The 27,274-nt window shown below is 52.0% G+C and overlaps 1 protein-coding gene across 23 annotated transcripts in view; it reads right to left on the bottom strand.

Moving 5' to 3' along the window:
• Nucleotides 1-27,274, bottom strand: part of LOC122371293 (apoptotic protease-activating factor 1-like) — a 44,476-nt gene that overhangs the window by 13,772 nt on the left and 3,430 nt on the right. For 5 of the 23 annotated variants that reach the window (XM_043347477.1, XM_043347480.1, XM_043347475.1 and 2 more), the window contains exons 3-11: nucleotides 15,408-15,567; nucleotides 11,362-12,048; nucleotides 10,714-10,940; nucleotides 6,102-6,222; nucleotides 5,689-5,853; nucleotides 5,113-5,355; nucleotides 4,586-4,791; nucleotides 4,289-4,415; nucleotides 3,675-3,870 (exon numbers count right to left, since the gene is read on the bottom strand). In XM_043347477.1, the coding sequence (XP_043203412.1) occupies nucleotides 3,675-3,870; nucleotides 4,289-4,415; nucleotides 4,586-4,791; nucleotides 5,113-5,355; nucleotides 5,689-5,853; nucleotides 6,102-6,222; nucleotides 10,714-10,940; nucleotides 11,362-12,048; nucleotides 15,408-15,545 (2,110 nt within the window). In that variant the 5' untranslated portion in view covers nucleotides 15,546-15,567. Of the gene's footprint in view, nucleotides 1-3,674; nucleotides 3,871-4,288; nucleotides 4,416-4,585; nucleotides 4,792-5,112; nucleotides 5,356-5,688; nucleotides 5,854-6,101; nucleotides 6,223-10,713; nucleotides 10,941-11,361; nucleotides 12,049-15,407; nucleotides 15,568-16,349; nucleotides 16,541-24,337; nucleotides 24,466-27,274 lie in introns of those variants that run through there. The other 18 variants (XM_043347492.1, XM_043347486.1, XM_043347490.1 and 15 more) reach the window with 8 other exon arrangements.

Consider the following 27,274-nt stretch of genomic DNA (forward strand, 5'->3'; position numbering starts at 1 on the left):
ACAATCGGTTGTTCAGAAGTTTTTCAAACGAATACAACACCGCTCTGGCAAATCTAACAACTGTTATCGTTCAATCTAATCTAGCAATTCATTCAATCTAATAATCCAACGATTACCATCCGTAAGTAAACTACATGTTTCTCCTTTTGCGTTATGCAAATCACAGGATATACTTAACCCTCGCCCGCACATGCCATTTTCCCATCCTAGAACGCACATGGGGGGGGGGGTGCCATCCTCCCGCGCCATTTCGTTCCTGTTGGAGATAGAGCTTCGTGGTATGGACCAAAAAGATTCTTTGGGAAGAGACAAATCCAATGATACCCAGTTTTACCTTCTCAGGTCAGTCATTGACCTTCCAGGTCAGGTCAAACTAAAAAATGTTGCTGTTTTGTGTCACCGTTGGATATCAAGTGCGCTGCTCATCATACAGGTACCGATGACGATGCCGTTTTGTGGTGCCAAGCCAGTTAGAACCTCTTTGTCACACTATCCGACCAGGTTTTTGCTGCTGAGGTCCTTTCAGGTCAAGTAAGGTCAAGGTCAATGATATGTGTTTGCATGTCTGTGAGTGTATGTGTGTATAATGATGTGTGCACCGATTGTTTATGTGTCCATATTAAATGAGATTATGAAATGAGAGGGTTTTACAAAAAATCCAGTCAAAGAAACTTCACGAAAAGTAAATTCAGCTTGCCTATATCGCAATGATTTTAGATGACATAGGTTGACCTTGACCCTGACCTTGACATCTGTACATCGTCGAACAACATGTTCCATGATAGGTGGAAGATAAGACTGGCAAAACAGGCCAAAATCAAGGTGTCAAAAGCTCACAAGACCCATAGCCAACGCAATTGATATTAAGTATTTGTCATTTGGGTCATGACATGACCTGAAGAACAAGGTCATATCTCCGAAACCAAAAACCACAGGAACTTAAAATTTTCAGTAAACATCAAGAAAGGATAGAGGTGCAGCTATACGAAATCAGGCTTTTAGCTCTAAAAATGTTGAGTGCAGAGCAGAAAAACTACCTGGGGGGGGGGGGGGAGGGTGGCAACCACCTCCTCCCCCCCATGTGCGGGCGAGGGTTAACATGACATTGCAGTCTTGTTTAACTTTCGAGTAAACGTGTTGCTCATGATATTTTCATTATTTTGTCAAAAATGGAGGACAGCATATAAATTTACAAACGCAAAGTGTTTAATGCTTACAGAATAAAAAATTAAGTGGGAGATTAAAAAACAGGATTGAATTGTAGCTAAATCACGGCATAATTTGGAAGTTGGATGAAATTCCTCTCGATTTTCAACGAAACCACTTAGCCCTCGCCCGCACATGGCGGGTGGGTACCACCCCCAGGTAGTTTTTACTGCTCTGAACTAAATATTTTAAAAGCTAGAACCCTGCTTTTTCGTATAGCTGCTTCTCTATCCTTTCTCAGCGTCCAATTAAAATTGCAAGTTTCTGTGGTTTTTGGTTTCGGATATATGACATTGTTCTTCAGGTCATGTCATGACCCAAATGACCAATACCCAATATCTTGCGTTGGCTATGGGTCTTTTTAAGCTTATTTCCAAAATGCCTTGAAATATTTTTGAAGCTTACCACGCCCCTATTTGTGGTTCAGCCTACGAAACAAGGCTGGCCCCAAGTCAAGTTAACGCAAGAGTAGGTATCTTTGCTAAAACGAGCGTGTGCGCCATTACGAGACGCAGCGATTGGTACCCGATTTCAAGGTCCCAAGACAACCGGTGACCTCTGAGGCAGGTCAAGTGGCCCAAGAAGCGGGTTCGGTTTTTTGGTAGGGGAGGATGGGGTAATTTGGCCGCTTTTTTAGGAAGCGCTGTAGCTCGAAACTGGTGACATACTTCTGCACTCTCTCAAGGCTGGCAGGTGTAGCATTCATTTTACTTTCTTATACAGCAAGCTGAAAATGATAGAGCAACTACTTATGGCTGGATTTTGTCGTTCTACAAAGGTCTGCAAAGTAGCTAAATTGCCCCGCTAGCAGGGTTATTTGGCCGATGGGGTAGAGCAATTTGGCCGGTGTTAATTTGAGGCCTGGGTTTTATGCTACGGGCAAGTCAGCTTCAGGGCCAGCAATGACATGTGTCTTTTACGCATTTTTAGGCTGACTCGATGTCGGACTTATCTTCGAACGATTTTGACTCAGGTCTTATTTCAGCATTTTCCTGCACAACTAAAAATGTGCTCCCTTAGCATACACTGCTAAATCAAACATTTGCATTTTATTTGTCGTGAGAAAAACGTGAACTAGTGTTTATTCTTGTAAGGAAATAATCGACTAATTTCAATTAAAAAATTCTTAGCAATCAAAGAAATAACTCAACTCAGTCTCAAATCCTCACATCTCATAGGCCTCCGATGTCTGCAAACGAGTTGTTAATATGTAGTGTTTACTAGCTGGAGATGACGATGTGACTATGAGTTTGGTTTGAGCAGAGCCCTAGCAACTTCGTCGTGCTGCTTTGCGCAGTGTCTTGATGAGCCCCTAGGAGACAGACTGTGCCGCAATGCCACCGCCAACGGCTATAAACCCAACCAGCTCGGTACGACGACCTTATCATTACATAGGTGGCGGAACCGGGAACGGGGGGGGGGGGGGGGGGGCACCGGGGCACCGTGCCCCCCTTGATTTTCCCATTATAACATTAGCCCTATGGGTGTTGCATGGAAAGAATGGGCAGTGCCCACCCCTTAATTAAATGAAGGTGTTTCGCCGCTACTGCTTATCAAGTCGGCCGTTCCAGCTTAGCGATCCTGAGAGCACCGTCAAAGCTGTTCCACTAGCACCGCAAAATTACCCCGCATTGCCACTCTGAAAAGTTTTGTCTACAAAGTCGTTATGGTTTTACGGAAATACATGAAATTACTCTTTGAAACGCTGAACATCCTAACTCCTAAGCAATAGGACCACAATGTCAAAATTTGTCTACAGCCCGAATTCTACATGCCAGGCATATAATTTTTCGAACGGAAGTAAAAGTTACCATTTTCTAATCAAATTTAGGTATGTTTTACTGATTTTGAAGAAAATTACGAAAGGGAGATTTTTGAAAAAATTCCACGGATTCCTCATTTTATGTTGACCGCAGTAAAAGATACCTACGTGTTAAGATTTCTTTAAACATCGAAATATAAAAACTAAACAATTTAATACGTTGTACGTATAAAATTGTCAATCCAATGAATACCGATGTGCTGGAAGCAGGAGGCCACGCCGGTATTGACTTAAAATTGCCGTAAGCCAAGGTGCTTTATTTGGTTTCCATGGTTACTGACGCTATTACGCTTGCGTTTCGCGAGCAGAGAAGCTGAAAAGTTGAAACAGATTCAACTTTTCAGCTTGCAACTCGCGCCGGACTGATTTTGCTTGCGTTTCGCTCGCGTTTCGCTCGCGTTTTCCGAGCAGGATCCGGCGTGATTTCGCGGCGTAAAAGCGAGACGACCTGCGTGTTGGGAGCTGAAAATATGCCATGCATTGCAATGGGAGAAGCGAGACGCGATTTGCGAGCTGAAAAGCTGTGTTCCGGCCTTTTCCCACTCCACCGTGCCTGTCCCATCCTCCCTCTCCTATCCACTCCACCGTCCCGTCACTCCGCCGGCCCCATGCCATGCTGTTAGTGCACAGCTCCACCACCGCATACCGTCATGCACCGTGAGCTGGTCGTCATCAGTACCGAGCGCCTCCATAATGGCCGCGTCCAGGTCCCAGATCTTCAGCGAGCCGTCCTCGGACGCCGAGACGAACCGGTCGCCGCTGGGACTGACGGTGAGCTGGTTGACGCGGTCCGAGTGGCCGTGAAACGAGCGGTGCTCGTCGCCCGTCAGCATGTTCCACAGCTGTGGCGCAGAAGGGGGGGGGGGGGGGGGTGAGCGTGGTGATATTGAACGAGGGGTAGAAACAGGTCACAGTGAACAAGACGGCATGGAGACACATGGCTTCGTCGGAGAGGTGACTGAGATTCAGGCAGTGGGTACATGTTCCCACGACTAGCCGCCGCTCAAACTCGACATCTTCGACAGTGCAGCGTCCAGGTCAGATATTCAGACCAGTCGATATTAAGCCAGTCAACTAAACCTGGTTGGAGCACTAAAACAATCAACAAGAAGCCAACACTCAGCCTCAAACGCTGCGTTTGTCACAACTCAACGGACTTAATTGCAGCTCAGCCACACGCGGGTCTTTCATAGGCCGGTATCAAATCTCGCCATCTCACCGACCTCCGCAGCCGTCCGTCCGCGCGGGCGGCCCGCTCACCTTGATATGGCCGTCTCCGTAGGCGGCCAGCACCAGGTTCTCCTCGTAGGTGAACACCACGTCCCACACGGAGCCCGAGAACAGCTTGGTCAGCAGCACGTTCGACCAACGCATCGCTTCCTTGTTCCTGTGGTGCGCGGAGCCAGGAAATAGTAAAACGACGACCAAGAGTGAATACTGGTGGTTAAAAACCGGATGGAAATAACTATCTTTCATTTTGCATCATCCCTCCCCCTTTGCATTCATTCATCCCTTTCCTATACACCTTCTCTTCGCCTTATTCCTCTCCACCCTCACCTCCAGCGGAAGAAGAGCTGATCGCTGGACTCGGCGCAGATCCTCTCTGCGGCCTTGTAAACCTCTGAGCTGTCCGGTTGGCAGAGCGCCAGCTGCACGGCCGCCGCCGCCGGGTCGTCTGCCTTGGACAGACCCGCCGCGCGGTGGCCAGCCGTGCGCACAAAGTTCTCAAAGTCGATGCGGCGGGTGATGTTGTCATTTGAGTCCTAGGGGAGGGATGGAACAGGGCGGCGTCAGCTAGCGTCTGTGTCAGCTGACTACTCTAAAACAAGCAGCGAGATGATAAACGTCGACAAGGCGGCAATGAGAGCGCTAATTCTAGCAGTTAATTGGGAGCAGATTGTCTGGGCATGCATTGTCCTTTGTAGTCAGAGCCCCTACGAAGCGAGAGCTGTATCAGACGCCATAAGGCAAGATCAAATGATCTGATTGTCAAATGTCACGCATTTGTCATAAATAAAGACCTCTAAGTCTACATATACATCGACGCCCTGGAAACGTTACCACGGCGCCGGCCGTCGGCTTACCCTGTCGAGGAACTCTCCGTACTTCCTGAAGTCACTGAGCAGGTCGCTCGGTCCCGTCACCCGCAGCTTGTTGCCCACAAAGCCCAGGTCGAAGTAGAATCTCGGGAACAGGTGGTGCTGTCCCGAGCGGTGCACGTGCTGTCCGATAAACCACAGCGTGTAGTCGTCGTCGGGCAGCCGGCTCAGGTCGCTGCCGTACTCGACCAGGTAGCGCTCGACCAGCTTCCCGTGCATCTCCGCCTTCTGCAGGCCGGGCGAGGAACGGAACGTGAGGTAATTGACACAGATCTGTGAGGTCTCGCGCCATGTTCAGCGCGCGCAAATTTGCGGGAAGAATATAGAGAGAAAGAAAATGAACAATGTGAGGCGAAAAAAGGAGCTTGAGTCACAAAAAAGCTTTGTTGCGCTCCTGCGGAAAAGAGCACCAAAAGGTTAACATCAAACGAACTGCAATAGTCTTGACTAGCTATGTATACGGTAATCAAAATACACATCAGCTGTGACAAAATGACAAAAAAGACAGCTATGACCCTCGCAAGCGAGGCATGTCATTCTCTGAAAGTTACCTAGGCTTACCTGCTCAGATGTGTATTTGTGCGCCAGATAGTCAAATATGAGGTCGTGCATGCTGTATAGCGTGGTATTGGAGTCGACCATGTCCTGGACGAGAGACTTGTTGACCAGATCGTTCATGGCATCCTCCACGTCGTCGGCGGACATGTCCCAGTAGGTGCCGAGAACCTGGGGAGTCACCCAGGGTCAGTGCCTAGCCGACACGGAGCAGACGCGTCCGCGGCCTGCGCTGCCAGCTTCCACGGAAAGAAATTAGACACACTCACTGCATCACCAAAAGGTACTCGTACCTAACATATTTTTGAAGTTACGCGAAAAATGTTGATATCCTCAATCGGCAAACGATAGCGAGCTACCGTGATGCGCTATATCGGTACGTTAGGTAGCGCCTAGCTGATGGGTCTGGCGGGTCTCACCTCGCAAGGTATGCCGATGTCGGCTCCGAAAATGGTCAGCGAACCGAACAGCTTGTCGTGCTGCTCATCCATGGTTTTCACCGTGAGATCGATCGCTTCCATGATGTTAGTTTTCAGCTTCCTGTAGAAATTAAAATAAACGTTAAAAAACAAACAAACAAACAAACAAACAAACAAACAAACAAACAAACAAACAAACAAACAAACAAACAGGACACCAGATGGCAGCAGTAGGAGCACGATGTGCCTTTAAAATATCCGTTCCTGCTGCCTAAATTGCGTAATTGTCGAATCTCAGCGTAAGCCAGCGCCGCCTGCGTTCCGCCAACTTCTGCTACTTACTACCCGCCCCCCTCAAACTGCTTGAAATGCCAAAATTAGCCGTTAACCAAAGCCCACTTAAATGCAGTGACCCAAAATTATTGATCTGGGTGGGGAAACAACATCCAAATGAAAATCGTTTTACACTCGCCAATTTTTAAGAGCTCCCCATAAAAATTGCGTGGATGGCCACTTTACATCGTTCATTTTACCGCCTGTATAGAAGTAAATGCTATTCATTTTATTGCACTCTTCTGGGGCCATCTAATCAGCCATTTTCAACTCCCATCATTCCCCTTTTTGGAAAGGAATTTCACATCTGACACTGAAGCCAAAATGCAATTTTGTGACACTGCTTAAAGGTAGTGTGCCAGCTTTCCTGGACCGTATGGAGTTAATGGCCCAGATAAGGAGAACCGGATTTTTAGAACTTATCCATACCTTCAAAACTCATGGAAACGTCTTAAATTCTTCAAATTTTGAGTACCCCAGTGCGAAATTCGCCCCGACGGGTTGTCGGTCGTACCCCAACCACATTTCACACCACTATGAACAATAAATGCACACACTGAAATCGCTATTACCGATATGCTCATCCAATCAAGTTTCGATAAACCCGTTCATCATCATCTCCTGCGGTTTCGAACACGCCTGTTAGGTGGCGCGGTAGACCGCGCCCAAAGCCAACGCCCCGGTAACGTGAGGTAGCCGAGTCGGGGCAGCGTGCGCTGACCCAAGCCGGGGCCGCGCGTCCTCCCGGTGTCATGTGATAGCCCGGGGCTGCCCGCGGGGATGCGGTAGACCGCGCCCAAAGCTGCGGCCCCGGCTTGGGTCAGCGCACGCTGCCCCGACTCGGCTACCTCACGTTACCGGGGCCCTGGCTTTGGGCGCGGCTTCTGCTCATACTTTGTGGTGCGGTGGTGGTGCGTCGGGCCGCGCGCTCTGACTTCGGCCAAGAAAAATGCGTCAGCTGATCATTGTCATTTCTGCCACTTGCGTGTGGTGAAATGGGGTCATAACTTAAGAGACGGCTTTTTCATATCAATTATTTTACATAAAATCATATTTCAAACCATAAATAATGTTCGACAGCCAAATAAAAGAAACAATACCAATACAGGCTTACAGTTTAACCCTCGCCGGCCGAGGGGGGGGGGGGGCGGGTGCCGCCCCCCCCCATAGGGTTTTTTCGCGATAGCTCCGAACACGCTGGCGATAGAGAGCTGAAACTTGGCATACCTGACCTTTGATCCAAGCCGCATCTTTTGACACCAACCGCATTTTTGGGTCAGGTCAGGTCACTGACCTATGACGTCATAAGTGAACCTCTGCACGGTCTTCAGATGTCGCAACTTCGCAACGCCCTCACTGCCAGAGGAGATGTCACAGGGAAATGAAACTTGCAGGATCTAGTATCCATTATGAGTCCCACAACTTGTATATCTCGGATTTTTTCTAAAGGTCATATGAGGTCAGGTCATTTTCGTGACCTCACCATTATAAGTCAATGGGGAAAAATGAAAACTGCTATTCTGGCGCCGGTAACGATCTCCAACTATCTCAAGCACACAGAATCGTGATTTTATGCACTCCTTGCAAGGTTAGATGCGTCACTTTTGCAATGTTGACCTTGGGTGACGTCATTTATGACGTCATCAAGGTCATATTAGTTTTTCGTCAATAACTCTTGATCAAATTGAGCTAGCGAGTCGGGAAAGCCACCAATGGACTCAGGAAGACCTGCCGAATCGAATGATATGCGACATGACCTCTTTCGACCAACTTCGTGACCTGGGGGTGCTGACCTGACCTTGACCTGAGGTCAACACCCCAAGTTGACCTGACCCGGACAAAAAGTATATCATTCGACGCGCCTGAGCGAGACGAACACGATGCTGCCAAAATCGGCGCTCTGCGGCCGTTTTTTGCGAAGTTATTCACCAAAAACTGAACCGTACCTTGGGGCACTTGACCTGACCTCAGAGGTCACCGGTTGACCTAGGACCTTAAAATCGGGTACCAATCTCTGCGTCTCGTAACGGCGCACACGCTCGTTTTTTCCGCGACGCGCTAGCTCCACCAGGGGCGAAACGGCGAGGGGGGGGTCGTACCCGCCCCCCCCCCCTCGGCCGGCGCGTATGTAGAAAACCAATATTGAAAGAGTGAAAGAGTTGTGAAATAAATTGTGAAAGAGTTGTTTGCTCCCAGCTAGTGACGTATTTAAGCGAGCACCACATCCTGTGTCCCCAGCAGTACGGGTTCCGGCCGGGTTTGTCCACGGAGGCGGCCCTGCTCGATGCTGTTACGTACGCGGTGACGAACATCGATAGCGGCCGCGTGACGTCACTTGTCACCGCTGATACGTCGAAGGCCTTTGACAGCGTTGAGCATGGCCGTCTCCTGGACAAACTCGGTTGGTACGGGATTGACTCCGGATGGTTCTCGGCCTGGCTGAGAGGACGCACACAGTGTGTGAGCGGTGGATCAATTGCTATGAACGTGTCTCATGGAGTGATCCAGGGTTCGATTTTGGGGCCGATTTTGTTTTTGATTTTCACCAATGATTTACCTCAGCACATTCCACATGGTAAATTAGTCATGTACGCTGACGACACCCAGTTCCTTGACACTGACTATTATACAAACTTGCAAAACTTGAAGGACCGCATCGAAACTTCTCTCTCAGTTGGACTGAGATGGTTCACCCAAAATCGTCTGAAAATTAACCCAGCTAAAACTGAACTGATAATAATGAAATCTAGACGTCAAAATCTTGACTCAACATTCTCGATTCATTTTGGAAACGATGAGCTCAAACCAAACCACAGTGTCAGGGTTCTGGGGGTCGTCATCGATTCTCACCTGATTTGGGATGAACACATCACGGGTGTTGTTCGTAAGTGCTTTTGCGTACTGGTGTGCCTGGCCAGGATCCGGCATAAGCTACCGAGATGCACAAGACAGCTGCTGATCGAAGCTCTAGTATTTCCCCACATACGTTACTGTTTAAGTGTGTGGGGAAGCTGTACGGTCACACAGAAGCGTCGCATCCAGAAAGCTATTAACTTTGGTGCGCGTATTGTTAGCGGTCTTAGACGGCGCGATCACGTGACTGCGGCGCTACGGGAACTGGGGTGGCCCACCGTAGACGAGTTGATCGCCGAGCGTGACCTCGCAAACGTCACTCGCATCATCGACTCATCTATCACTCCCGAACTTCTGCGCCAACAGTTCGCACTGCGAGCCGATGTGTCATCCCGCAGCACCCGCGCCGTGTCCGACGGCCGGCTGCGGCTGCCCCGGGTCCGCACCGAGTTTGCTCGCCGAAGTTTTCTTTATCGTGCGGCGAGTGCGTGGAACAGCCACAGGTAGTCAGCTGTAACTTGTCATGTAGGTATAGGCACGGTTCTCACATGTGTTTTATATTCACTGTTTTATGCCAGTGTGTCATTTTTTTATGTAGCACCTGTCTTGCCTAAGTGTTTTTACAATGTTTGTTTATTTGTCATTGACGTAGACACCATAAAAACCATGTCAATGGAGGGTCTTAATAAACTATCAATCTATCTATCAATAGGTCCGGCGAGGGTTAAGGCTTGACATTGTGTTGTCTACGATTAGACAGCTGATAACTCATTCCCGTACGTCGTAACTCTATAATGACCTTTGCTTATTGTCACATGTGCGCCGCATTCGCGATTGTTGCCGACGCCTGTTTGCACGTCAGCCCACCACAGTTGTTATACATATCGAAAAACCGATTAACTTTTAGGCGAAAAAGGCACTATTCCAGGCCCGTTTTTGATTTTTTTTGCGATATTAGGTAAAAACAGAAGCTTCTTATCCTAGGAAAAATAAAATGGGAAATATTTCAAAGGTGGCACACTACCTTTAAATGCATTACCGACATTACCTGAGACATACCCCACCGCTTTGTTTGTTTGTTTGTTTGTTTTGTTGGGTTAGGCCCTTTCGGTCCAGTAAGACCATTTCAGAGCCGGGAGGATGATAGGATATAGGGGGAGACATTGGTCTGGGCAGGCACCCTAGTGAGTCGCCGGGGCTGAGCCCGTCCGAAGACAGGCCACCCAGCCCCAAGGCACTCACTGCACCCGGCTACGGGGTGCGCTCCCTCGGGAGCAGCGGTGCCGCTCCAAGGGAGCAGCCCGCATGAGATAAAGTTGCCTGTCCAGCCCGGAGGGGGGTGGCGGTGTGTAGGAGAAGGATTTCAGTATCCTGAGGATAGAAGCATGGAACGGTGTACCCCACCGCAGTCCGATTCACTACTCACTCATGTTTGCCCTGCTCCAGAATCTCCAAGCATTTGTGCCAGCGGTTTCTGGACTCGCGGCGGCCCGTCTTGTCAGCCAGGAAGCTACTGAGGAGGGCGATCACCATCGGCGAGCCCAGGCAGCGCCGGTGGATGACCTCCGCCTCTGGAGGCAACTGGTCGGGAGGCATGCCCAGACGGGTAGCCAGCAGCTCGCGCGATTCACTCTCGCTGAAGCCGCCCTTCAGCTGTGGCCGGAGGTCGGATTAGGTTAGATCAGAAGGGTAGGGTCAACTGGGTTCGGTCGGGTCCGCCCCTCGGTGCCTTGAGCGAACAGAGGTGAACAGAGCGGATTGCCTTCCGTTTGGTAGTTTGTTTTCTATAAAACAGCAACACAAGAGTGATGATGGCTGTCTTTGAAACAAGGGTACAAGAGAAGCAGATGCTCGTTACATGAAAATGATAAATAAATCGAGTACACAAGTTTCTGAGCAGGCGTTCACGTGATGGGGGGAGTAACTACCAGCAAAACTATTTACGGAACCAGCAGCAAGTCAAATGGTGGATAACGCCGATGACAGATCCGATAACTGACCTCCCACTCCCAACTCCGCCTACCGTCCAACCAGCGTCTGAGCCTGCTGGACGCAGGGGGTCGGGGGCACTCACCGCGACTGTCACCGAGCGGCCGTCCATGCGGTCGAGGACAGCGGCGTCCCGCGTCGTCACCGCCACGCACGCGCCCAGCTCGAACACCGCCAGCACCTCGGCCTTCCACACATCGTCCAGCACGAACAGGCACGGCCGCTCCAGCCGGTTGAGCAGCTTGCGCAGCCGCTCGCGCGCCACCTCAATGGTGGGCGGCAGCTGGGCGGCAGTGGAGCCATCCTCCGTCAGACGCTCGCACAGCGCCTGCAGCTTGTTCAGCAGCGCCTCGTGGTCGACGTCGCCGACGCTGATCCAGTACACGCCGCCCGGGAAGCGGTCGGGCAGCAGCTCGGTGTCTCTTAGTGCCTCGTTCATGCAGACGGACTTGCCGATGCCGGGCATACCGTGCACCCCGAGGAAATGATTCTCCTTGAGCTCCTTCAGATGCTGTCGGATTTCAGCGACGCACTGTTTGCGTGTGATGTGCGGGGCCGGCAGGCTGGGCACGGCGCCGGCGCGCAGACGCTCCTCCAGAGCTGCCTGCGCAGCCTCTGATTTAGAGTCGTTCAGCTCGTGGACGTACTCCTCCAGCTCGTCGGCGAGCCAGCGGTAGTTGCGTCGCAGCGCCTCCACCAGTGCCGGGAACGCATCGGGACCGCGCTGGGGCAGCAGCTTCAGCAACTCAGTCACTCGCTCCTTCCGAGTCGGCTGGCGGGCGAAAAAACAACGGTCAATGGTAGGGGAACAGGGGTAGCAAATTTTGTCTCAGACACTTTTGAACCGAAGGAATACCAGTTGATGTGGTGCTGGCCGCGACTTCGTTCATATTAGGCCCCTTTGAAAGATACTCTAAAGCGTTGTTGATAAATAATTTTCAAGTCACCAGCTAGTAGGATATACTACTCGGCTTTTGATATTTTCAATAAACAGTTTGACAAAAATTCAAATAAAACGACTTTCACTCCTCTGCGAAACTTCATGATTTAACCCGGCAGTTGCTGGGGTATTTCGCCACCCACCGTTTGCTGGGGGGGGGGGGGCGTTAAACGCCCCCAGCCGATAACTCGAGAACCAATAGGCGCAGCGAAACGCACGAGGCGGCAAACGAAAGAACGTGACGAGACGCTTCAGATGAGTACTTCAAAGTTGAATTTTGAGGTCACAGGTCGGGTCAAGGTCAGGTCAAACACCTGAAATCGGGCTTTCAGTAGCATGGACTTCAGGAATTCGCAACGGGCGCCTCTCGTCATAAACTCTGTCAAAACGGTGCACAATCCATCATATAAGGCCTACAAGAGTGTCAGCTCCATGTAGGGGTCAGTCAAGCATAGGTCAGGGTCAAGGTCAGGTCAGCCGGGTAGGCACATATCCCCGAAAATCAAAACTGAAATTCGCAGCCTGTGACACATGTTTTATGGGTAATTTGGGGCGTAGAATACGATGGTGACATTCATTTTATCATATGTGTACGTGTTTGGCTTAAAAAGTTCAATTTAAGAAATGCATGTAGGTATCATGGTCGTGAAGTAGTCACGAGAAATTGCCAAGATTCAGTTCAAGATTTTGGAAAATGCGGAACGATAAGCAATAATCCAAGATAGCCATTTGATTGTCCATGGTATTGGCAGTGTAATGACGTTTACGGCATATCTGTATGTCTTTTTTTGTGATTTTATGATTGTTTGAACATATGCCGTTTTTGGTCGAAAACTCAGAAATCATGACGTCACTAAAACCTCGATATCTTAAAAAAATCCGACCGATTTCTTTGAAACTTTCGTCACAATAAACTTCAATCAATTCCCTACAGGTACCCAAAATTTGCGCCGTTTTTGGCCGGCGAAAAAAGTGGGGGTGTTTAACCCCCCCCCCCCCCCAGCAACTCGGGGGTTAAGCCTGATGATTAGGGGGATACCATCAACTGAGTCATTAAAGGAAAAGGGCCACCTTTAACATGGGGATTGAAACTGAGATAGCCATCTTGTAGCCCGTGTCCGAAAACCTGGCTGTCTACCTCCTTACGGCCGATTTCGGCCTCCATTCGTAGTTATGTATGTATGTATTTATTTGAACGCCCACAGGTATGACACCCATTTACAGACGCAGTCCGATACTAAAACCTATAAATACATGTGCTCATGGGTTGTCAAATATAGGTACGTATAGTCATGTCAGAGAGATTAAGAAGGCTCTAAGAGACTTCATAAAAGTTCCTCGACTGGCGAATAGGTCCACAGATGCCACATGTTCGTACATGCCGTTCACTTGTCTCGGTAAGCGACAAAACATTCCGGCCCTTATCGTTTCCACCCTTGCGGTGGGTTCGTGCAGTATCGCCCGTCCTCGAGTCCGCCTACATGGAACACACAATCCAAACATCCCAACAATATCGGTGGACCTAATGCGACCAGAGAAAACCGAATGAAGAAAAGTGAGATCGCGCTGCACCAACCTTGCCCGAATACAACTCACACCAAAATGAGACAGAAGCTGATGGTAATCGAGAGACTGAGAGGGCCGTGTGGAATGAGTTGCCAGCCAGATGAGCATCTTATGCTGGATACGTTCCAGACGCTGTATATGTGTTTTTGAGGCCCCAGCCCATACTATGCTACCGAATTCTATCACAGAGCGAACGTGGGCATTAAAAGCAGTGATAAGAGGCTCAGGTCGAAACCGTCTCCCCCTCGCAGCACGAGAGGTCTGCAGCGAGCGCAAGTACACGCCAAGCGCCCGGTTCGCACTCCCGACGACGCCGTCGACGTGAGGCCCAAAAGTTAATTTTGAGTCCATGAGCACACCCAGATCGCGCATCACAGATACACGATCTAAGGTGATCCCATGGATGGAGTAGTCGAAATGGACTGGTTTAGTGCGGAGAGTGAATGTAATCTGTTTACATTTTGTGGGATTCAATTGCAGCTTCCAAGTAGTTGACCATGTACAGAATTTATGTATATCGTTTTGAAGGGCGACAGCGTCATCAAGCGTGCGAACCGGGCGGAGCAGTTTCATGTCATCAGCATACATGAGGCACGACGAGTTCAGGTAAGATGGTAAATCGTTGCAGAATAAAATAAACAAGATCGGCCCACATATGCTGCCTTCCGGCACGCCCGACCCAACACGGGCCCAGCCAGACGTCTTCCCGTTGACCACCACTCGCTGCTCTCTCCCACAGAGGTAAGACTCGAACCACCGCAGGGCAGAACCGGAAAGATGATAGGAGTGACGAAGTTTGTGCAGGAGAAGAGAATGGTTAACGCTGGTAAAGGCAGAGGAGTAATCGGTGTAAATAACATCAGTCTGATGGCCCGAGGCGATAGCGTCCCACAACTGCTTGACGAGGCAGGTCAGGTTGGTCTCACAGGAGCGTCCGGCCAGGAACCCGTGCTGAGCCGGAGACAACACAGGGGCCACGTGCACAAGTAACTGGTCACACACTACTCGCTCGAGAATTTTGGAGCAAATTGACAAAAGTGACACAGGGCGGTAATTGGCCGGGTCTTTCCTGTCACCTTTCTTAAAAATCGGCACCACATTAGCCCGTTTGTTGCGTCATCATCATCATCGTCATTATCGGCAATTTTAAAAGAAAATACGCCAGGAATGCGTCCTTATCCCAGGAATGCGTTCTTATCCGACAATACAGCCACCCGCGGCGAGGCTTTGGTTTTTTACCAATCAGCTCCAACCAGCTCAGCTTTAACCAATCAGCTTATCTGACACAATCCGACGAGTCTGTCTTCTGAACGCTGATTGGCTTGAGTGTGACGTCATCGCTATGCCATCATACAGTAGGTGCCGTAGAGAGTATCAACATAGTACCAATATGTTAAATAGTACCAATATGTTAAATAGTTTTAAATACTTTTTCGCGAATTGTGCACTTCTGGCACCAGTTTTAAAAAGAAAATGAAAAATAATAATGTCAAAATGAAAAACAACGATACCTATCTTCATATTTCACGAAGGTGGCCCTTTTCCTTTAAGAGGCCTTTATCGGTACACAACTACACATATATCAGTTCTCGCAGATGCCAGAGCGCCGTGAGGACAGTGATTACCTTTGAGGAGATGATTTCCAGGTGATCTTCATTAAGGACTCCCCTGGAGTGCAGGTGGTCGGTGACTGCGTCCACCCGGAGGTCCTTGACCAGTTTGGAGTGGGCCCTCTGCAGGGCGCGCCTCTGGCGGTCCTCCATGGCGGCCGGCCGCTCCCGGCGCCTGAGGGGGCACGGGTCGGGTCAGGTCAGACGGTACAGAAAGCGCCGTAGGGCACACAGGTCAAATACAGTCAGCTTTTGAAACATACAGGTCGGGTCAAATGATAGTTGATACAGTTTGTGACCGAGGCACACAGGCCAGTGCATATCAGGTCGGGCCAGGTTAACTGGTCAGTGAATCCACACACAATAGCACAAAGGTAAGAGCTATGGAGACAAATCGAAAACGCCTTTGACTTGGGCTCACATCAAATGTATTGATAAAGGAGCCCACCCGAACCTTCAGCTAAAGGTCTAGGCTGTTATCAGCAGCCCGAGCAGGATAAGATGACGCAACAAATATCGGTGCTTTGGACGCTATGGACTGCTGCCACACAGAGTCGCTGTTCTGATAGCATTGGGATTTGGGTGTTGTACGTAGCGGTACGTTCAGCATTGCCAACCGTCTCCAGTTCAAGCATATATTGCAACTTATAGGGGACAAACTAACTCACCTCCAATATCGAGGCTTAGGACACTCAGGGCTGCCGTCATACAAAGCCGCTATTCTGATAGCATTGGGTAGTTGGGTACTAAGTAGCGGTATGCTCGGCATTGCCATCAGTCTATAATGCAAACAGAGACTGCAACTTACAGGGGACAAACCACCTCAGCTCATCACCAAACACAAAACTCCAGCACTACGCACGTCTCTCTTCATCTTATCACATCCCATGTCATCTCACCCAAACGAACCTCACCTCACCTCACCCCAGCTCATCAAACCGTCCCTTATCATCTCACCTCGCACTGACGATATCTACGAGACGACACCCGACTCAGGTCCGACGGCCGCCGTATTTCCAAACTCCACCGCCTAACTCGCACATCACATCACATCCTCCGACCAACACATCCTCACACCGCCACGGCACGAATCTCGGCGCGGTCGCGTTCGCCCCTCTCCACAGCCTCGCTCGCCGCCCACTGCCCCAGCGCGCGCCGATGCCGGCCGCCGGCCGCCGCGCCGCCGGTGACTCATTGGTCTGACGTCACAAGGGGTAAGCAGCGGCAGCGATACCTGTCTGTCTCCTCACCCCTCCCCCCGCTCTGGGGTGTCTGCAGTCTGGAAGGCCCGCTGATGACCAGACGTCCAAAAACTCCCCAAGCAGTAAATGTATACAGAGAGGGACCTTGGTGTTTCTTCATCATGCATTGCGAGCGGCTACAGCTAGCGCCCTGCGTCGGCGGCGGGCTGCGAGAGGTAAAAACACGACTCTGCCATTCACAGCCCGGCGAGCCGCTCAATACCGCGACAAAAAGCTGCCCGGCAGCGGGGAGACGGTCAGGTAGACGGGGAGACGATTACATAGACGGGGAGACGGACAGACAGACGGGGAGACGACAGACAGACGAACGGGAGACGGTCAGACAGACAGGGAGACGGACAGGAATCAACATTGCAATGTTGAATTTTAGCATGACGCTAATGGTAAGCTGACACAGAAACGAGTGAGTTTGGTGCACATCGCTCCACTCCGCCTACCAACGATATCTCCTGCCTGGGCCAGTCATTGTCCCTGATATCAGACATCGACAAGCCCTTAGCGGACGCAGTGTCTGTCGGGCCATCAGAGCCAGGTGTAACTATGACCGATAACCAGCGACCACCGGCCATACATGCGCAATAGCCACGGAAATAGACCGAGGCCGACCTAGTTGCCACCGACAGGCTCCGACACGAAGGGATGTGCTTCGGGGGGGGGGGGGGGGGTGTCGACGGTAGGACCACTTCTGTGGTCACAACCGCAGCTGCGCAGTTCCTGGTCCCTTCCAAGCGGCGACAGCCTGAGATAACTCTCATCTGCATGGTGGCCACCGCACCGTGGGGCTGTAGCAGTCTACCCCACCCCACACAGTCGCTCATATAACTCGGATCCGGATTTTATCAGAGTCTGGGAGGCGGAGGTTTTTATACTCTCACGTGACAGCGTTCAATAGACTCCCACCAGCGATGCGTGATATGCAGCACTCTCTTTTTAAGAAAGAGCTGCGTGAGTGGCTTCTGAGGAGTCAGAATGACGGCTGATCAGACTCGCTGACGTTATTTTATATTATATCTGACGCCGTTCACTCACTCGTATGCATGCATGTGTGTTTTTATGTACCCACCTATTGCACCTGCACCGACTGTACCTTCTTGACTCGAGGCTATGAATAGCCATTGTATGATGGAATGCCTCACGACGTGAAATAAATAAATAAACTCCTTTGCCAGAAGCGGGGCGGACAGAAAATGTCACCGACAGATGGTCACCTTTCAGGCAGTTCAGTACTTATTCCGCATTTAGTGGGGATGAACCGGGTGCTGAGTATGTCTTTATGCTTCTTCATGAAATCACCGTCCCAATGTGTGTGGGCGCGCGGTGCTGGCGGCGGCTAAACCCGGAGCCAGGAGCCCTTCCCCCCCCCCCGCCCGCCTCTCCACCGCCCGTCGCCCTGATAAGATAGCGTATCGGTCCGGTCATGGCTGCCACCGAGCGTGAGGGCGCGCGGGCAACGCGACGCGTCCCCGACCACAAAGACGACAGGGAACGCTCGAGATGGCGACCCACAACAGAGGCTCTAACGTCGCACGGCGCACGCAATCCACAGACCGCACACAATCATAACTGTGTCGCGCGTGTCGCTCACACGCGTGCAAAGATACAAAGGCCCGCTGATAGACTGACGAACAGAGAGACAGACGGAACCCGATGAAAAGAAGGACGGATGGGATGGGCGTGTTCGGTGGGGCCGTGACGCCTCGTGCTCGACTAACCCGTCACATTAGCCGTCCCGTGACGTCAGGTACGTATCCGTGACGCACTGTTCACAGCTTCTCGACGCCGTGACGTCAGCAGTAGACTGCCAGACGATAGGAGCGAGAGGGGCCGGCCACCAACCCCCTACCCACAGTCGCTGACCCGCAACCACACTGAGCACGGACGCAAACAAAGATTTCGAAACACCATGGCAGATAGGAGACCGATGAGTATGACCGAGCGACCGGTGAAGCCTACGGTGTCTCAGCTATCTTATCTGGGAATCCATGAAATACAAAGAAAATGGGGACGACTTTGTTGTTGAGTGAAACTCTCGTCACTTGGTGTCACCAGCGATGGGATGGTGCAACACCATTCGGAGAGTCCCTTTGAAACTGTCATCCTTTGAAGGTTCAATAAAGAGTTGCAAAAACTTACTTTGTAAATTCTAGCCATCCATTGCTGACACAGCATACGGCTTTCAGCACCATTAGCGAAGATAGTTCTCATGCATATGCTAAGCCTGTTGATAATGGGAAGCTATTTAATTGTTCCTGCTACCTCCTCCTCCCCGTGATCAGACAGGAAGCGGGATATGACACGTGCTGACTGGCCGGAACTCCCTGTGGGGTTCCGGACCCGTGCGGTGGGGTGAGACAAAGTGCCACGCGTGACCGACCTACGCTCCACAGTCCGGGCCACACACCCAGACGACACCCACTCGGTCGGTATACGGTGGTCACGGACGCTGCTCCTCGACATAGCGTATTGGGTAACAGACGGAACACGACACCCCCACCAGGATACAGATGCTGGTTTGGTTAGAGCAATTCGGCACTAACGTATCACAGCGTTACAAAAGACTTTCACTCAGACACCCGAGCGTCATACGCCATGATGTTATTCGTGACGCACCTGACATGATTAATTCATTCAAGTTCATCATGTCACATCCGTAACGAATAATGCCACACATATCTATCATGCTCTCACGCCGGGTAGACCAAGAATACGACGAAAAACACGGATTTACAGGGGTCCCGTGGCGTCTGTTATTATACTCCCCTTGACGGCGGGTTGGTCTCGTAGTCTCATCTTACACAGTGTCAACTGTCAAACACGTCACTCGTCACCAATGTCCGTCACCGAGCGGCGCAAAACATCACACCACTCCCGTCACGCCACCGTCACGCCGGTCTCGCAAGACGCGGCATGGCACGCGCCGTGACACAGGGAGATAAAGTTCCTTATCGCCGCTCGTCACAACCGTCACAGAACGTCAGATTCGTCACCTCAAAGGGACTCGGGTTTATTCTAGCCTAGTCAGGGTTATCTCGGCCCAGATCAGGTCAGCCTGGCTCAAGTCAGCCGTTCCGCCCAGGTCACCCCAGGCCAGCCCAGATTTGTCGTTCAGTCCATGCCAGCCCTTCAGCCCAGGTCAGGTCAGATCCCGAGGCCGTGGCCGGTTCGATAGACCATGGCTCTTCACCATGACTGTTCTCCAGCACTCTTTCAAGGCAAGACCGCAAGACGTAATCCATGACGAGCAAAGTGTGCCGTGACTCGGTTCGCTAGGCTTTTACTTCTGGACGGTCGCATAAAGAGGGATCAAATGAGTGGGAAGAATAACCAATTGGGGTCGTGCATACATACGATTGCGTATGTAGCAACTGGCATAGAGATCAACTGCATGACATTACCCTACCTGAGGATAGAGGATTCTCAGATTCACCGGCGTAAATTTGCTAACCATTGCAATTTTCAAGGTCACTTATAGCAGTGACCTAGCACAGGTTTCGGCACGAGTAGCGGTCACGTCAGCAGCAGGAGAAGTCTTCTGCGACACAGCACGAGCCAGCACGGCTGAGTCATTGGGCTGGCTGGCTCAGTGCGGAACCGCGGCGGTGGTCACAGCCATCAGCGCCAGGAATACAGAGGAAGGTAGGTATACACAAGTGACGGGCACTTCGCTCATGTTGGGACAGCCTCACACCAGGGCAAATTGGGAAACAGAGCACGGATCAAAGCCATGGGAGACGGGGTTCGGTTAACATGCTAGATGAGACCAGCCATGGCTTCAACAAAGGAGCACCTGACCTGTTGCTATGGAGAAATATGCCAGCTATCGATCCGCCGATAAGGATATCAGGCGTTCAGACGAACTGCCGATAATGCGGAATTACCGATAGCTAAATCAAACAGGAGATTATTGGACGTGGATAAACCCATTTTCACGAATGAACCGAAACATGCCTTGGGCATTATACAGACGAGCTTCCATCCATACGGAGAACACTGCATAATTACGATCAATGGATTAATGACGGTTTCAATTCCATAAAAGTCCAGTGATATGCAGACTGCAAGATACGTGTATACTTATTGCCAATGATACCAATGCCAGCCCAGAGCCAGCCACCGAGCCACTGATACCAGAGCGATCTCAGTCAGTTCAGCATTGTTACGACACGGCCCCCCTTCAGACCGTCAAAACAGAGGCTACGGGCGTTCCGTGTGCCGAGCCGAGCGGGACGGGGCGATGGTGAAAACGGAACACAGACCTGCAACGACAGAGACAGCGGCGTGCGGCGACATGACAGCGGCCCGTGGATATGACAGCATGCATATTAACAAGAGATGTCGCGAAAAGATAAGAACACAATACCATAAGAGGTGAGCTGCTCCCATATGGCGGTTTTAGTTAGGAACATGTCTGAGAAAGCTGCGCGGCGGGAGTGCGCATATCGCCACAGACTGCAAAGCATCTGCTATATCCGTGCATCCTTCCCTCGTTGGACATCGAATTTATAATGGGCGAGGTAAGGGAAAAACGCCGTTTTTGCGACGAGCTCAGTGGGCGGCATATGGACGGCACGGTGCCTTACTGACCCCCGCCTGTGACGCCTCACTGACTCCAGAGACTGCTCCACACCGATTACTCATCCGTTTTCCACCAGTCGGCTGGGCGCCACAGCCAAACAAAGAGCTCCATACTGCTCACACCGAGCGGCACGGTCCCAGTCGCAGAACTATAGACAAAAACGCCCTCACATAGGCGCTGCAATCCGAGGGCGATGTGTGTGGGCATAACGCACCGGCCCGCTGTAAGGTTGTTCTTCCATTCTGACCGTCCGATTCCGTCCCGCTGCCCCGCCCGCTACGTCAACTGTGATCCCCGAAATACCTAAAAGGGCGCTGGGAAAGCACTGGAGTTCGAAGTTCAAGGTGAATTCATCATCTAAGGGTGATCGTAAATGGTTATTGGCTATGATGAGGCATGGGGAATACCCGAGAGTAGGGCGTCACAGAGCCAGCTTCAGAGCCGACAGATGACTGGACTTCACTTACCGATACCTCTGTGACTCACCTCATTTATCACATACGGAAGGTACAGGAGCCAGTGCATCGCACACAGTCCCATATCACAAAGGTAAACAGGCACACGAGCCAGGGCATTAGGCAGCTCCAATATAATGGCGTCGGCTCAAACCGGAGGTGGAAGTCGGGACGCGAAACGCGAGCTGAAAACATCCGCCAAGCTGAATCATCCGCACATTACAATACCAAATCCACTCATTAGCTAACGGCGGACGGCCGACCGGGCGACATCGGACGGCAGGGATCTCAGACAACAACGCATATAGTCAGCAGCAAAGCCACACAAATTATCCAAACACAGAACGGTCGCAATACTGTACTGTAGGCAGGCAGCTGCTAAAATAGGCCGGAAGTGGCTAGTGTGGCAAGCATGGAGACGAGCGACCAAACCGCCGCGGTCTGCACGCTGCAGCTATCGTCAGCGTTCGCCAACGGTCATAAACTTTCCTTGCCACTAACAACATTCACGGACGCTCAACATTCACAACACTCACAAACTCCTCACAGCACTCACCAACTCTCACCAGTGCCCACCAACTCCACAGAACACACGATACTCACAAACAGCCTTCTCGTCAGCGCCTATCACACACACATGCACACATGCAGGCAGGCGGCTCCAGCAGGCGGATAGCTCGTAACAAACAGTCTGCTCAACAGGCAGACCCTGCGGACGGTAAAAGCAGAAGTTCGCCGCCCCGACTGAGGCCGGTTTGCAGCATAAAACCCAGCTGCAACGGCGACCGCGGTGGCGAGATAGAGCGGAGAGTGGGAGTGGCAGAGGGGCGGAGAGTGGAGGGAGAGCCATCGACATCATAACCGTCGTACACCACACAGCACAGCACCCCCGAAGACGAGAAACGAGTCAGAGAACCGCCGCAGCCAATATGTCGAGCGGCCGTCCGAGCTGCGAGCTGACCGGTGTTGCCAGCGGCCATTCTTCACGGTGACACGCTGGTAGGCGGTCCGACATTCCCTGGCAGGCCGGCGGACCGACCGGTGCCGCGGCAGTGAGACTGGGGAGGGGTCTCACGCGCCGCGCGGAGTCCGGAGGCCACATACTCCGGAGCGGGCCGCTCGATCGGAGAGGCCCCGATGGGTGACGGACCCGGGCTGACCAAACCAGTGTTCACAGTGTAGTGGTCAGACAGGCAGACTCTGGCACCCGCTCCGGCAGGCCGCAGACGCCGGCGGCTCGGCCGCGTGCCACGCACGTTCGGGGAGCGAGGAGCGGTGCCACCGTCCGGGCGCGGCACAAGGTCACGGCCGCCCGGTCACGGTTCGGTGGCCTGCGACAGGTGCCGGTCGGATCCGCCACCGAGGCAGCGCGCCTGTTGTGACGATAGGACTGCGGTGGCGATATCAGAAACTGCCGTTCAGCAGGCCATCTCTCGTAAAGAAGTTTTTGTCAGATAGGGAACACTCAGACTTAATTTAAAGCAGCTTGACACACCAACTAATTGGTATACCGAGCTGGTTCATCGTTATTCGGTGCAGACAAGTCTGACAAGCCAATGAGTCACTAGCATTGAGTGTTTCCAGGCCTGTCTTACATCATCTTCGGAAAAGGATTTGGGGATGACCAGGTATATAGGCGCTTAGACTCAGGCAACGAGCGAGTCGGTCGGCGGGGTCAATATCATTCCCGTCAACATGAAGCGAGCTGCGAAGGGACGGGCGTGAGGGGCGCGCAGCTCCACCGCAGCCGGCCCCTGACAGACGCATCCCGACTGCTGGTATTCTAATCCTGGCGTCATTGACATTCGATCGGAGCCGGCCTGACCGCCGGCAGTGCCATGTTAGTACGTTGGACCCGTGCAGCAGGTTCTCAGTAGACGGTTGTCAGCGCGTGTGTCTGCTCATCTCGCATCAGGCTAGTCAGTCGGGCTGATGTAGCGTGCGACCGTATCTGGTATCAAACACCTCTCAATCCCATGAGGTAGATAGTTTGACAAGGAAACAATCAGCCTGAGGATACAACAACACCATCGAGTCGAAAATCGGCCCAACACGACACCAGAGAAGAATATGCCCTCATACAGGACGGGCTGCAATCGTGCTAGCGTCTATCGTCGCTTAGAGCCGATCGTTGCAAGTGCACAACACAGCCACCAGCTACCTGAGGAGGCTATCTCATCGCGACTCAGGGCGGCGGGCGGCATCTATGCGATAGTCGCCTGATGGTCATAGCCCACAGACTCTCACCACGGCACGGTCTCAGATAGGACGGCGGCGCCGCGACACCCAAAGCCACGCGGAACCGGCAGCGGTCGCGCTACGACCGGCTTCCGGTCGCGGCCAGCTGACTGGACCGGCGCAGACGACGGCGTTCGACCTTGGCGTGGCGCTCGGTGGTGGCATGACCGGCACCGGGTCGGCCGGACAGTTCAAAGTCCAACTGGATAGGTGTTGGTTCAACGGACTCAGCGACCCAGAACGGGTCGTCGATTCACAGGTCGTGGCCCAGTGTGGGAAAAGTGGGATGGATTTGGCCTTGAAGCTATCAGAGACGGAACAGCCTGATCTGAAGTCTGATCAATCATTACATCAAAAGAAACCAGCCCCAGCAGCCGTCTAAAGCTTGCCATTCACCACAGCCCATCGACTGACCTCTGTCTGGCAGCTCAGCTCCGCGCAGATCCGGGCCACCGACACACCGTTCGCCGTCCGATCGAGGAACAGTCACTCCTCCGTCCTCCTCAGTCCTCACCTCAACACCAGCGGCTCAGCACTGCCGGACGCCAGCCTCACCCGCCGCCGCCGCCCACTGTGCGCATGCGCCCCCTGGCGAGACGGCCGGCGGAGGAGCCGAGCCGATACGGACGCCAACTCGAATGTTTGCAATGAACGAATCGAGATATCTGCACTCTGCAGTCACATGAGCCTCAGCGTATCGATAAATACCGCGCTAGAATGACTGCCAGTCGCGATTTGTGTCATATGAACCGGTAGACGGCGATAGAATTTACTGACTTTGCACAGTGGTCGCAGTGACACGGATGCCTACTGGCAGGTTGGGAGAGGATATGCCAGGCCCAGTGTTGTAATAACTTGAGTTGACAATGATTACATAATCCAGTCACATCTACCCAAAGTGACCAGCCGGCCCATCTACCTCGAGCGTCACAGAATCTGTACCTTTATATAAAGTGATGGAAAACGAGGCACATATCAGCGAGCTGTAATGGACAGGATAACTGAGCGATTCGCCAAAGTATAGAACCCAACAATAACCAATTTCTGTGACGGTCTGATTGCAATAGCAGGGAAATAAAACGAGCCCAATCAGCTCATCCAGTCAGCATCGGCCCAAACGCCGTCGCTCACAAGCTGCACCAGCAACAGCAGATATGCGCCTGACGGGGATAAAAAGTGTTGGCTGGGCGGAGGGTCGGCCGGCTCGTTCCAAACGGCGGGGGAATTCGACCTGGCGCTAACACGTGCCAATTGGAAGGCCGTCAACGCGTCGAACAGTGCCACGGGCTAATGAGTCAGTTGGGCGGAGGGCGATCGTAGGGGAGACGGGCACGGCTGACGCGCCGGTCGAGGGAGACAGGCAAAGAACTACGCGCGGTACCGAGGTCAAACGGAGTGGTACTTGGGAAAGACGTCATGACGGACAGATAGCAGATACAGCAGTCGATCCATCTTAGTGGAAGCTGGGGAAGTTGTGAGTTTAGCCAGGAGAGTTGTGAGTTACCACCATCACCTCCTGTCACGACTGTTTTGCTCGTCGCTAGAACCGAGTCAGAAGTGACAGCCGCTCCCGCAGAACTTTGAGACGCTCGACTGACATCGACCGGTCCTCACGTATTTGTTCTGGGACACACTACGCGGTGCATGTCCAGGTCGGCGACGGCGCGACGACGCGGTACAAAATCCTGCGAGTCACCACTCATCTGCCATGACGGGCGGAATACGGGAGAGAACCGACCGTAGCCCAAACGCAGTTCAAGAGGACCGACCGGGCCCATGGAGAGTGCAGGAGGACCAACCAGATCCCCGACAGGACACATGATCGACCCGGGACGTGGAGCTCGGGTCCTGTTCGGGGGTATCGTGACATGCCCCGAGGACTTGCGACAAATAAAGCACACGCGGTTTGTGCAATGGTACTACCCGTCTACAACCGCTCCCTCAACGCTGTCGTTTCTCTAACGTCATCAGTTTATACCACGGCGAGGCGCATACACATGACCATGAGTAGCGCCGTGGTCTGTTGTTGGGGTTGGGGCCTAGGGCGGTAGCGTACTGCATCCAATAATGCTTTAGGGTATCGTTTTTGCTGGAGATCGATGAAGACCATGACCTGCTGTTTTTCTTACGAGTTTCTTTTTCATCAGCACCGATGCAAAGGTCGTGTCTTCCTCGATGCCAACATTTGTGTCATACACGGTAACGCATGATTATTGGAAACAAAAAATTAGACGAATAAAGACCGCACATTGCAGTTGTCACTGCTACTTTAACTTATCAGTGCGACAAAGGAATAACGTGATCACCGAATTCGGGGTTCAAGGCCGTTAGCACAAAGCTAAGCAGCACATAGATTCAGATTGTCAAAGTTCAGTCAAAGTTCCCTTATAAAGACAAAGTTCTAAGTCTAATTTAATCATCGTCTTTCTCCCCGCCAGCCCCGATTCTCATCCCTGCAGGAACAGCGTACCACCGGCGGCCTATGCATTTCCGGCAAACCGGCGCCTGAAAGGTTCGTGCAGCCAGCCGGCGCCTGCAGTTCCGCTGGCCCCAGTCATACCCTCAGAGACCCGGCTACAGAGCGAGAGTCCGTGACGTCATCAGGCTGACGAAACTATCCCTAGCTCAGAAACATAGAGCACACCATCACCGCCCCCGACAATATACACCCAGCCCCCGCAGCCACCGACGCTGCCAGCCTGCCTGCCATTAGGTATACGAGTATCTGCAGATACCGCTGTCGACCTCTTAGTGACAGAGCAGTGACGTAAGCTGTCGTTGCAAACACTATGTCTAGCGCGAGCACAAACTAAAATCCCAGGACGGACGACTAGAAGAGGTGGAACAAAAACGAAATGTATGTTGTGAAGGTGAATTTTCACTTCAACAAACGCGCTCGAAAGCCGCCGAGTGCAGACGTAAAACAATACGTAATGCGTTGGCTAATCAAGAAAACGACGCAAATCTTGGGAAGGAAAACTGATAGCTACCAAATAACAAAGGCAGAGGCGATACGTTATATTTCCTATATCAGTAAACAACATACGCCTCACCAAGGACTTAGAGTGGGTGCTTGATAGACTGATATTAGTCGAAACTAAGAGGGCTTTAGTCATCTGGCACCAAAGGCACCGTCGGTCATCAAGCGATAACATAAACACGCGGTAGCTGCGCCTAGGTCATAAGCATTTGTCGCTGATGGTAGGGACATGGCAGGCGGCCAGCCGATCGGTCAAAATTAGTCGGTAGACACAGCGGCTGGTGAGAGCCGACATAGCCCGACACCACCAGTCATAACCCCTACAAACTGCCAGGCGGCCGCCGCAACCGGTAAAAACACACAGTGCGAGA

Source organism: Amphibalanus amphitrite, unplaced genomic scaffold (genome assembly GCF_019059575.1).
Source record: "Amphibalanus amphitrite isolate SeventyFive unplaced genomic scaffold, NRLGWU_Aamphi_draft 001229F_arrow, whole genome shotgun sequence".
Taxonomy (NCBI): domain Eukaryota; kingdom Metazoa; phylum Arthropoda; class Thecostraca; order Balanomorpha; family Balanidae; genus Amphibalanus; species Amphibalanus amphitrite.